This window comes from Perissodus microlepis, chromosome 9 (genome assembly GCF_051167445.1).
Source record: "Perissodus microlepis isolate ML-2025 ecotype Zambia chromosome 9, ASM5116744v1, whole genome shotgun sequence".
In the NCBI taxonomy this organism is placed as follows: domain Eukaryota; kingdom Metazoa; phylum Chordata; class Actinopteri; order Cichliformes; family Cichlidae; genus Perissodus; species Perissodus microlepis.
The window spans coordinates 4134239-4147465 of NC_140469.1; the positions used below are offsets into that span (position 1 = coordinate 4134239).

At 39.3% G+C, this 13227-nt stretch overlaps 1 protein-coding gene across 1 annotated transcript in view; it reads right to left on the reverse strand.

Annotated features, from left to right (window-relative positions):
* The window catches only part of cubn (cubilin (intrinsic factor-cobalamin receptor)), a 70816-nt gene that overhangs the window by 32393 nt on the left and 25196 nt on the right, over positions 1-13227 (reverse strand). The window contains exons 25-38 of the mRNA XM_084938768.1: positions 11790-11971; positions 10547-10703; positions 9799-9989; positions 7872-8031; positions 6455-6636; positions 5640-5808; positions 5163-5344; positions 3982-4135; positions 3629-3745; positions 3400-3513; positions 2726-2854; positions 2452-2584; positions 833-1038; positions 75-256 (exon numbers count right to left, since the gene is read on the reverse strand). Of these exons, the coding sequence (XP_084794894.1) occupies positions 75-256; positions 833-1038; positions 2452-2584; positions 2726-2854; positions 3400-3513; positions 3629-3745; positions 3982-4135; positions 5163-5344; positions 5640-5808; positions 6455-6636; positions 7872-8031; positions 9799-9989; positions 10547-10703; positions 11790-11971 (2258 nt within the window). The remainder of the gene's footprint in view (positions 1-74; positions 257-832; positions 1039-2451; positions 2585-2725; positions 2855-3399; positions 3514-3628; positions 3746-3981; positions 4136-5162; positions 5345-5639; positions 5809-6454; positions 6637-7871; positions 8032-9798; positions 9990-10546; positions 10704-11789; positions 11972-13227) is intronic.

A 13227-nucleotide genomic window follows, 5' to 3' on the forward strand; every position in this document is an offset into this window, starting at 1 on the left:
AGAAGTATGTACAATATTATAAAAATGTGACTGATATTGTTTGTAGATTGCAGTCTCTGAGCATTCAGTCTCACTTTCAGGTGGTCATAGTAGCAGTCATAAAGATCCTCGATGTCCATGTCCAAGAAGCGGATTTGGATGTAGCTGTCTCCATCTACAGTTATAGTCCAGTGGTAGTCAGCGTTATTGGGGTATGTCCTGGGATACAGTGGGGATGCTATCTGACCAGATTCCCCAGTCACATCAACACCATACACTGTGGAGCAGTGACACAGAAAAAAGAAACATTTCTCATTATATCCTTTTTTTATTGGTTACACAGAACATAACTCAGTGTAAACAGCTGGCTGAACTGACACTGACTTTCTTTGATGCACAACACACCTCACCTACAATGAGGTAATGAGTCTGTGAAGGTTCTCAGTCATCCAGGTCATCGTAGTCAAAGGAGCTTGCAAAGAAAAGCGTCTGGACTTCTTTAAGTTACTTGAAGACGTCTTCAAGTAACTTAAAGAAGTCCAGACGCTTTTCTTTGCAAGCTCCAATGAGGTAATGACTACAACCCACATGTAAAGAAGGTTGAAACTGTATATATAACGTTCCATCTCTACACAGTCTCTTCACTAAAACTCGAGGTATAAAAAGCATAATCTCAAATATCTAATTAAAAATAATATGCTGGTTTTATTCTTTTTCGTGACACATTTAGGATCACAGACCAGTAATACCCTTATCCATCCCTAGTACTGACCTCAGGAGAAAAATTTGAGAACCTGAGAAAAATGACGATATAGAAGATGGCTGGTAAATTCTCTCATACACAGACACTCACAGTGTGAGAAGGTGGCTCTGAATCCTGCTCCACTAACTGAAGCGTCTGAGACGAACTTGATCCACATGATATGAGCAATGACAGAGGTGTAGTTGGAAGGAAGCGAGTTTCCACAGAAGCGATCGACTAGAGGCCCAGTGGCGTTGCCTTCTCTGATTTCCAGGTAGTCATTTTGACAATCAGAGTCTCCTTGGAGCTGAAATGTACTAAAATAAAACACAATGCGATTGTTTGTCATATTTACTAATATAGGTTCCTGTGTGTATAGAAAAGTCATAAATTAACAGTGGTACAAGAGTGAATTATCTAACTTTAGTTCATGTAACAGACACCTAAGAAGAGGTGTAGTGCTATTTGTTTAAGTAGCAGAGTGTATCAGTTGTCATTTGTTTCTAAGGCTATTTTAGCACAGTGGGAAGTTTAAATTATTCTGCTGAATCATACATATAACATCACCATCCTTAAGGCCAGCATTGTGGAAATGGAGATGCATTCTCTGAAGGTGGTTACAGATAGCCAGATGTTGTCTAATATAAGGACATTGCTGGACAATACCTCCCACCCACTCCATAATGTGCTGGCCCATCAGAGTGAGAGACTGAGATTACCCAAATGCACCACTGAACCACACAGAAAATCCACACAGAGAATGGCTGTGACTATCTCTTTACAATTTCTCTATCTTAAAGGATACACTGCATTTTGTTGTACACCCTTATCTGCACATCCTCTCAGAGAACATAACTGTCAGTATGATAAGAATTTCAGATTTCTTTTATATTTCAGTTTTGTGTAATATATCAGGATATTTATACATTAGAGCTATTTATATTAATAAAGGTATTTTCTAATAGTTTGTAACAGATTGTATTACTTAATCAGCTCCCCACCTGAGTCTCAATCCTCAGGACCTCACACAGTTAAGCTTTTTTCTAACAGGCAAGTTTAACCCCATAAGATACTGATTCTTCTAACTTCCTCGTTTATCTTAAGTACCACAGTGTTTTCAGAGAGACACACTTGTAAAGCCTTTAGTTATTCTTATTATTTTTGTTAGGACATAAATGGTTGGGTGTGTTAATTTTTGAGACACTAATTTGTGCTCCAGGTGGTTCTTAAATAAATATGTTCTAACTACTATCTAAAATGTTATAGTCAAACCTTTCATGGTATATGATAAGGTCTTTATACATTGCTTTTCTACTCTACTGGAAGATGTTATACAACATTCATCCATTCATACAAGCACCTTTTTCTATACCTAATGACTCTATTATGATTCAGCTGAAAAACTATGTTGTAACTTACAACATAACCATAAGTCCGTAAGCCAGAAGTATAAATCAGGCATAAGTGCTTCCTATCTTACATTCACACACATTTATACTCATTAACACATCAGAGAGCAACTTGGTATTCCTCCTTACTCATGCAGACTAGAGAAGCCAGAGATTGAACCACCAACCCTCTGATTAGTAGATGACCCCCTAAAGCCACTCCCACTGATAGCCAGTCAACTAGTAATGCCTGTCTGTGGAATACTGCTGATAGGAACTTATTTACAAGCTAACTCTGATAGATTCTTCCAAAGTCAAAAAATCATGCTTAAATTGACTAACATAAACGAGAGCTGGATGCGGTTTCCTGGTGAACTGCGGATGGTCCACACACATTCCACATTAGGTGGATAAGCATCTGGATAGTTAGGACTGTTAAATGCACCAGTCTCCATCACAAGATCTCCTCCACAACCTGAGTAAAGGAAATAAAAAGAAAAAACCTGGATATCTTGTCCGTAAGAGTGTGTATGCATGATAGTAACGTGATTTTTAATTGGTTTTGATCATTTCTTATTGTGTGTGGATATAAGCAGTGTGACCCAGTATGACTTACTAGAAGTGGAGCCCGAGTAGGTAGCTCTGAAACCCTTTCTGGAGTAGGACTGGTCAGAGATGAATTTGACTACCAAAGAGTTGCTGAAGGATGTCACTGGGTGAGGTATTTCAGATCCACAGTAGCGCCCTAACAAAAGACAACATCAAGTTGTAATTTTAACATAAAGTTAATTTCAAAAATGTTAATTCTTTTTCACTTGGCTATCATTGATCTGAATTGTCATAATTTTTCCAGAGAGAACACATCCATAAAACCTGTGCTTATGTGGTATTATTTTGGTTGGTAGACTATTCGCTCCCTTATTGGGTCTGCTCATTTTTCTACTGCTAATTTGCACTGCTCCTGGTAGAATGCCATTCATTGTTGAAATGAAATAAAGATTGTATTTGAGCCAGTGAAATTAAATGCAACATATTACATTACAAGAATATGACAAGATTGGAGTGACAAACCAGGTGTATAAGGCATTGTCACAGAACGACACCAACCTTATGTGGAAAGTGGACTGATAAAAAGGCACTGTGGTATGATACTCAATAGGATACTGTTTTCAGGATTCAGCACATCTCTTCTCTTATGATTAGAAAGGTTAGACTTAGGCAAGCACCACCCTTCTAAATCTAACTCTTACCAAAAACAGACAAGCAAAGACACATATAGTGAATATTTACCTATAGTAGGTGAATCGTAATTGTCTCCGTCCAAGATCTCCAAGAAATCATGAGAACAATTGGCAAAGATCATCTCTAAGTCAAAATCAGTGAATGAAAGGGTCACGTGGTTTACTGGGCACAAAAAGACAAGTCAGTGGTTATTGGAACAGTTTGCATCTCAAGTTTTTCTATATGAAATATATAAAAGAATGACATTTTCTATTCCTCTTCAACTAAAGCAACTCACATGGTTCCTGTGCTCTAATGATCCAACTACAGTTCTGATTAGGTGGGTATTGTGCTGGATACCTTGGTGATGCAATGGCCCCACCATTATCATCTGTTACAATCGTTGCACCACAAGCTGTTGAAAACAAAAGTACATTGTCACCTGCACTCTGGCTTTGGCAACCAGAACACGGAGATCAAGCTGTTTGCAGCAGATAGGTTTTAGTCCAGCAGCTAAAAAGGAGGAAAACTGAACTGAAAACTGAAGCAGTCTTCTCTGATGTAGCAGGGACAGAGGCATGAGTGGACAAACCCATTACAGCAGACAAATTATATCAGTGTTCAAGTGCAAAGAGGTTAAAGAAGACTGACCCTCAGAGAAGCGAGCGCTGAACCCACGGTGGCTGCCACTGGAGTCTGACCTAAAGCGAACATAAATTGTGTTCTGGGTGGAAGTGAAGCGAGGAACACTGGAACCACACACACGACCAAGCAGAGGAGAAGATGAGGTTGGACCATCATGGATCTACCAATGGACAAGCATATGTTTTCAGTAAAACTGTGGTTGTGTTGGCACATAATAAATGAACAAACAAATCACTTTTCATGGATCTATTTTCATAAATTTTGAGCACAGAAAACACCTTCGTATTGACTGGGGTGCACATTAGTTCTCACGTGACAGCTTAGTCAAACTACGCCATGATGCAAAATGCACATATCTCATTACAAAAAAAGAATATTGATGGGTTTATGATTAATTGATACAAAAACTTCTTTTTTAACTGTATTTGCTTGCATACTCTGAGAAGTCCTGTAGAAGTCCTGCAAAAATATACTAAGTATACAGATATATATGGGGTGAAGGTGGCTGTTGCTCAGGTGGTAGAGCAGGTCACCTACTAACTGGACGCTTGGTGTTTCAGCCCCAGTCTACATGCTAAATATCCTTGGGCAAGATACTAACCCCATGCTGCTCTCTGATGCATCCATCAGAGTATGAATGTGCATAAATGTTAGATAGGAAGCACTTAGAAACAGTGTAGAAAAAACTGCTTGTGGAAGTGGAATTTAATCTTAAGAGATAAAAAGACCACCCCACAGGGCAAGTGGGGATTTTTTTTTATACATATCTCTTGTCTCCCTCCCTCAGAGCTAACTAAGGTGTGCAATTTGCTATTGATAAGCTGGACTTTGTATTACTTTACTTGTTGACTCGGACTTGTTTTTTTTTTTGTCTTACATGTATGCATGTTACATGTGATTTTATAATTTGTTATTCTATAATGGTTTGCATCAAATAAAATAAAAAATAAAAGTTACATTAAAAAAATTCAGAAACAGCCTAATTGTCTTGAGTCACACCGAATGGAAGTGTATTGATTAATAAATCAGGCACAAGAATGAAAAGTTCTTTCTTAGTTTGCTGGCTTTTCAAGCAGTGATAGTGCTTTTGCCTGTCTTTGCCTTGTCAGGCTTAGATACAGCACACAGCAACAACCAAAGACAGCTGCTTTAATATTGCACCAACCAGTTGCTATTCAGTCACTTACAGCCACATAGTCAAAGTTACAGCTGCTGTGATATTCAATGTCCAGGTCTGTAAAGTTCAGAAAGACACGGTGGTTGGGATCCACGCTGATGACCCAGGAACAATCCACATTGTTTGGATAGCTGTTGGGATACAAAGGAGAATGGATTTCCCCTGAAGGTGCTGTGACTGGGCCTCCACAGCCTGCAAGAAGAAAGAGAGTTTATTAAAACCTACAGAGTACTGTATATATACATAAACTCTTAAGGCTTTGTAATTTAAAATGGCAGAAAGATAACAGGTGGTGAATTGTCAGCAGTCAAAAACTATTGCAGTAGTAACAACTTCAATCCAGTTGAGACTACAACAGCTACATTTCTGTAAAATATTGCACCCAGCTACAAGGTCTATAATCAAACTGCAAAACCCAAAGCTCTGATGCTGTATCCAGAAGAAGCATGCAGAGCTGTAAAAGCTGTATTTAATGATGCCTACCCACCTCCCTGGACTTCAGTCCAGCTTGCATTGAATCCTCGACCACTGACATAGGCATCAGATTTGAAGCGCACAGTGAGAAGGTTGCCAGTGCTGGAGACATGCATTGGGGTGGATGTAGTGGTGCATAGCTTAGCCAGCTGTGGGGCTGACAAGTCTGGCCCTCCATAAACCTGAGGAGAAATGACATCAATTCAATAAATAATCAAATGAAAAAGAAATCAAGTCAACAACCAGGTCAATTTATTGCCTTCTGCCATGAACTCCAACCAATCACAATAGTTTCAGTCAGGGGCGTAATTTCCAGGGGGGTTAGGGGGCTTATGACCCCCCCAATAATCATCATCAATCATCAAATCTCAAATATTAATCACTCTCTGACCAAAATTCACTGAACCAGCAGCAAAAGAAGATCAAAACTACGCTTCACGTTTGAACAACATCGTCATGAATTTCCTCTTACTTTGGCTGTTTTGCTTCCACTACGATAAAATCGCACTTCCTGCACAGCTCTCTTTCTCTCTCTCCCAGTGAACTGAGAGAACAGTTTCCCGTCTCAAATCTCTGTTTTCTGCATTATTCGCTTGCTTATTACGCACCAGTCTACTGTTGTGTACAGTGCTGTCGACCACTGTTTTTGTGGGTTTTTTTGTCATTCAGTGCTACATAAGTAAAACTCAATTTTAACAGAACTGATATTTAATTCAACTGAACTGAATTAAAATTATATGAGTTTTGTCATGAATTCAGCTTTTGGTATGTTTATGAACTGACTACTACTAAGCCAACATCTAGTAGAGAAAAAGGTCTGTGTCTTACCTCCAGCACATCATAGTTGCAGTCTTGGTGGTACTCAACATCAAATTCATGGATGGTGATAGTTATACTGCTGCCAGCTGATGTGGTGATATACCATATACATTCTCTGTTATCTGGATATCTGTTAGGGTAGCCTGGGCTGCTGAAGGAGCCACTGGGACCAGAGAGATCCCCACCACAACCTGCAGGGACAAAGAAATCACTAAATCATGCATCAAATTAGTATTATTTTGTTTCAGTAATTATTTAGACTAAACAACATTTTTAATAAAGAGATTTTCACAGCACTTTTGTCAGCAGAAGAAAGGAAGGTGAAGAGAAAGCATGAGAAAAGATGCAATAAAGCACACATTAACTCTTATCAAAACCAGAGATAAAAACCAACAGCCAGCTGACAAGTGTAGTATAAACTTAAAACTGCCTTTATAGTATACCGTCAAAGAAAAAACTACCTCCACTACCTGCAAAAGTCACACCTTCTCTCTATATGTGTGACAATCTGAGGAGACAAAGGAGATGTAGTTCTAAAATTCTTTAATTCTCACTCGCTTTTGCAACTTTGTACTTTTGTGTTACTCACAGCAACAACTCTAACTCATTGTTAGTCCATTTAAAAAACTTGATGCTTTTCCTCGACATTTTGCCGCGACGTTTCAAAGAGCCGGAAAGTAAATAAGCGGCAGACAGAAATGAGGCAGGTCGAATCGTCTTGCGTTTCATGCATGCGCACTACTGGAACGTAAGCGTTTTCGGCTGTTTCAATGTGGACGCACAACTCTGTGAAAACAACTGAAAACGATAGTGTGGACGCGAAGCGTTTTCAGACGCCGCTTTCAAATCTATCCGGGCTAGTGTGGACGTAGCCTCAGTGTGTGGATGCACCTGTTCTTGGTATATGAGATGCAGTACTTCTATTATTAGTCAGCGTTTAGTTACAATGATCAGTTGTGCTGGAGAGTGTGCAGAGTGGTTGATTTACTGGTTGACATTCCTGCTCTCACTTACGGCCATGATCTCTGGATAGTGAAGGAAAAAATAAATTGGGAAAACTGATAGATGAAATGAGGATGTCAGAGATCTTCCTTATTGATAAGGTGATAAGTTTGATCGGGAAGGACTCAGTGAAGAGTGAAAACTCCTCCGCATGTGGTGGTTTGGCCAACACACCAGAATGCCTTCTTGATGGCTTCAAGGTGAGGTGTGTTGACCTAGGAGGAGATCCCAGAGCAGATCCAGAACACGCTAGAGAGATTAGATCTCTGTGCTAAGTTAGTAGCACGTATTTAAAAATACAAAAATTCAATTTCATTTATTTATATAAATGTTTTAAAAACTATTTTAAATACTATAGTACACAGTATGTTTGTAATGGTTCTCTTGATCTGGTCTGTAACAATCAAATATATTTCCCTCTTACCATTTTGGTACCACATCATCTGGAAGCCTGATGTCGAAACAGTTGAATCAGTTCTGAACACAATGTTGAGGGCTGAGCTTGTAGTGCTGCCGGCTGGGGGAGGAGTGTATCCACAGAATGTGCCAATCAGAGGCGCTTCTTGGTTAGGCCCATCATAGAGCTAGGGCAAGGATATACAGAGAAAGCAGAAAGTATGCACTGAAAATGGGCAGAAATGCCATGGTAATTTGGGGCTTGCTACGATTTCTTTGAACTGTTCTTTTTCCAGTCTGGAATGATTGCACAGCATACATAATTAATTATGTTAAAAAAATTGTTTGGCCATTCTAGTGTATAGCGCAGTGGTCTGTGACCACAGTAAAGCATTCCCCATCCACTTGGCATCGCCGCCTTTCCAGGCCATACCAGAGCCAAACACTTCTCAGTGGCAGAATTCTTAAGTTCTGCCTACTCTATTCACAATATTACTGCAATTCTCCAGTACTTCCTCTTTTCCAAACTCATGCTCCCAGGCCTACATCACTGGCATCGGTGATGACCCCGGATGAATGGGGAGACCAGACAGGTCTTGAAAAGAAGTCTGACATACATCCTTTGCGTTGCAATTCATTCAGTGGTTCAGACAGTTGTGAAAAATTGGGAACAATCTGGTAGTATGAGCCAGCCATGCAAGGAAACCTTTGATCTCCTTTGATGTTAATTGGAAATGACACGATGTGACCAAGGAATCTGAAATATGTTCTGAAAAGGTTGGAGTTTTTCATATTGACAGTCAGCTTGGCCTCCTGGAGCTTTTGGAATAGTGTGGGGATGCCCTCATGGTACTGTTCCCATGATGATGAATAGATGATTACGCCATCCAGAGGTTATCTCCATCAGTTACTGGATGGTTACTGGTGCATAGAGTGAAGGCTATGACCTTGATTTGATATAATCCTGCAGGAAAGGTTAAAAACAGTCTTATCTCATCGATTCTCCTCAATCTGGCACTGCCAGTATCTATTGTCCATGTCAATAGTGGAGAAGACTATCAAGGCAGCCAGCGAGTCTAGCATTTCCTAAATGGTGGTCAAAGGGTGAGCATCTGTCTACATGACCACACACTGCTTTATGTAATTAACACAGAAACAGGGCTTCCTACTTTAGAGATGAGGGTCGCAGGTGATGCCCAAGCAGGTGAGAATAATTCAATGATGTTTGCCGCTGACATTTCCTCCACTAGCTCGTTCATTATTTTGAGTTTTGCTCAGACGACTCAGTGTTCAATGGGCACTTCACAGGTGACAAAGATTTAAGGAGTTAGCAGATAAAGAGGTGTAGAGAGAATTTGCTCCTTAACATCACAGATTTCCTCAGTCATACTGTGACATGTTTTTACATGTGTGAAATAGCATCTGCCACTGAAGTCATTACACCTCATATTTCCTTTAGCATCTCTGACTGGTAACATTTAAAAACAGGCAAATTTCCCATCGTTTTCTGGTTGTTATCCTGCTGCTCTCCTTAAACTCATGAACCATGCAGCTTAAGTTCTTATAACTTTTTGTAGGTCTGCCAAAAGTTGCATAATGATGACGTTTTATCAGTGAAGGAGGGAAAAAAAGATAATGTTAAAGTAGCAGTCATTTAAAGCAAATCATTAACTCACAAAATGTTGAAACTTATTTCAGCAGCCAATTTATTGATGTTTATTTTATTGGGATAGTTGCAAATTTTAGTAACTGTTATCTTTAGTTAATGTCACATAATAAAAAAAACAAAGGGGTCAGTTGTATATACAAGTATTTAAATTTTTGTAAACAAATTGGATTGAAAAAATGCACAAAATCAAATTTTGTTTATTTACAAACATGCCTGGTGAGAGTTTCGAGTCATTCTTTCTTTTATTTCTTTTCTTTTATAATGTTGAGAGATGTGGATGTGTTACCTTAATGTAATCAAATGTACAAGCAGCAGAGGTGGCCTCTAGCTGGAAGGCTGTAAAGGTGTAGTTGACGGTATTTCCACCGCTGGCTTGGATTGTCCAGCTACACTGGCTGTTGTCCGGATAGTTGTTGGGAAAGTTCAGTGACTCAATCACTCCTCTGTGTTTGCCAGAGATCAAAATACTATTGCATTCTGCAAAAAAGAAATAAGAAGATCACATATGACATTCCTACTCCGATAAATGGAAATTATTAAAAAGAATATGTGCAGGATCATCATTATCATTTGTTAGCCATCTTTACAAGAACAAGAAAGTTATGTAATAGCATATATAGTGAACTCAAGTATTTTAGTTATCACTGATGATGACTAATTTTATCTGACTTTGTGGCCTGATGTTTTTATCCAACACTTCTATTGTTTAAATTAGTGCTGTCAGTGTTAATCTAAATAAAATGACGTTAAAGCCATAACCGCATTAACGCAGTAAATCTCCGTTAGCGAGTTAGTGTGGATCGCCCTGTGCGCGGGGCTACATGGCACTAACGCGTAAACAAGCTGATGCCTTGTTAATGCAGTTATGGCGTTAACATCATTTTAATGAGATTGACGCTAAAAGCACTAATTTAAATACAATTTTGGCCATCTCTGGTAATATCTCATGAAATTATCAGAATTGTTCCAAATCTTCGTAATTATTTAAATTCACAAAAACAGATAATGTAAAGAAACAAAATATGTTTTCTTACGAGAAGTGTAGGAGGCAAGGAAGCCTCCTGCATTGACGCTGCTGTCTGTGCGGAGTTTGACGTAGAGCTCATTGCTGGAAGAGTTGATGGTACTCGGCAGGTCACTGCCACACAGCTTGGCCAGTTGTGGAGCACTGCTGCTGTTGCCATCATGTACCTAACAGAAACAGATAACAGAAACAAAATGAAATGAAGAAGTAAAATGAACTAAAGAAAAACAATTTCAATAATTGAAATTTTTGAAATTTTTGAAAGCAGTAATTATGGTGTGTTATTTTCAACAGAGGGAGTAACAACTTGTTTACATTTGTGTATGAAAAAAAGCAAACAAAATCTAACAAAATATGTACTACTTTGTCATAATTACACCAACCTAAAATGCTGGCAGCCACCAGTGCTACCCCTCAGCCTCCTAGTAGATACACTCATGGTATCACTTTCCAAATCAATTTTCAGAAAACTTGACCTCTAACCTTTGACCTTGATGTCATTGAGATTCAAACTCATCCAAGATTTTTAGTTGCTACACCTATGGTATCAATTTGAAAATTCTAGTTGACTTCCTTCTTGCAGTTATTTTAGATTCTGAAATGTGCTTTAAAACTTCATTACCAGGATAGCTTTCTTCAGACTTGGGAATATCACCAAAATTGGACCCTTCCTGACTTGTCATTATGCTGAAAAACTAATTTATCTCTGGTAAAGTGGATCACTACAGTGCTCCCTTTGTTGGGCTTCCCCATAAAACTACAAATAGGCTGCAGGTTATCCTGAATTCTGTTTCAAGGTTATTAATGAAAACCAATGACAGAGAGCACATCAGTCCCCTCTTAGCAGAGTTATACTGGTTTCTGGTACTCATTAGAATAAAAACACCAAGAATGAACTAAATCTTGACTCCTTTTTCTCTCCTTTTTTCTCCAATCATGAACAATGTGGGCTGATAAAGCCTCTGGGCTGAGTATTGGCTTTCTCCGAGTCCTTTAGATCCCATTGACACCTCCAAGCAAGTTGTTTTATACCCTAAACTGAAAAAAACCTACTTCAGTCCAGCTTTGTAATGATTTTGTTGTTGTTTTCAAACACCTAGCTGAGTAAGCCTGCTGCGCATCCATGTTTATCTACAGTTATGTACATCCATTAGAAAATGTTTGAATATGCCCCAAAATGAAACGTTCATCTACTTTCACACTTTAGTCTTGCATAACAATGCAACCATATGACTTAGAGGTAGAATACTCACAGCCACATAATCATAATAACAGTTAGCATTAGATTCCAGATGGAAATCAGAGAAAGAGAGCAGGAGTTTGTTGCCCTGGTTGGTCCTAATGTTCCAGTAGCACTCAGCATTTGGGTGGTAGGGTAGCGGGTAGTTAGGAGAGGAGAATGCTCCAGATGCAGTTGTCAACGTCCCTCCACAGCCTTGGAACAAAGGATAAAATAAAACATGTAGATGAGGAAAAAAAAGACAGAAAGCACATTTTTATTTATTTTATTTTTTTTTACATTTTACTGTTACAATCAAACTTCAAATGAAAAAGTACTGTTTTCTACATGCTGTAATTGTTGTACAGTAAAGGGTAAACATTTCTTGTTATTATTAAAGGTATGAAATAAAGTCTTGTGAAAAATACCAACTGGTCAGCTGGCTTACGCCTTAGATAAGAAGATAGAAGTATAGCTAGACAATTCCCTCATAAGCTTCAATCAGCAGGTGGACTGTGGAGAGGGTTCTTTCAGTGTTTCAGGTCCTCTTTACAAAAAACTATATAACCTATATATAGTTTGAGACATTGTGGATGTTGGGTATCGAAGAATCCATAGGTACCTCATCCTATTCATGTAACCCCTTCTGCCAGGGTTACTTGTGTAGTAGCATTCCAACAATGACCTATTTTCGTCTCTTGCCCACCGATGCCTTCTTGTATATATCTATATCTATCTATCTATCTATCTATCTATCTATCTATCTATCTATATATATATATATATATATATATATATATATATATATATACGCTTAGCGTACAGTCTCAGGGTGCTGGACTTGGGGTAAACCCACCAAGGACCTTCCTTGTCTTAATGTCAGTGGCTTCTATCTCCTCCTTTGGCCAGCTTATTATCCCAGCCAGATACCTGATCACGAGCAGGGCGTAGGTGTTGATAGCCCGGATCTTGTTCTTGTTTATATATATATATATATATATATAAAATATATATATATAAAAATTCCCCACTCGCCCCTGTGGGCGGTCAATCCTTCAAGCTCGGGTCCTCTACCAGAGGCCTGGGAGCTTGAGGGTCCTGCGCAGTATCTTAGCTGTTCCTAGGACTGCGCTCTTCTGGACAGAGATCTCCGCTGTTGTTCCCGGAATCTGCTGGAGCCACTCGCCTAGCTTGGGAGTCACTGCACCTAGTGCTCCGATTACAACTGGGACCACCGTCACCTTCACCCTCCACATCTTCTCGAGCTCTTCTCAAAGCCCTTGGTATTTCTCCAGCTTCTCGTGTTCCTTCTTTCTGATGTTGCTGTCATTCGGAACCGCTACATCGATCGCTACGGCCGTCTTCTTCTGTTTGTCTACCACCACTATGTCCGGTTGGTTAGCCACCACCATTTTGTCCGTCTGTATCTGGAAGTCCCACAGGATCTTAGCTCGGTCATTCTCCATCACCCT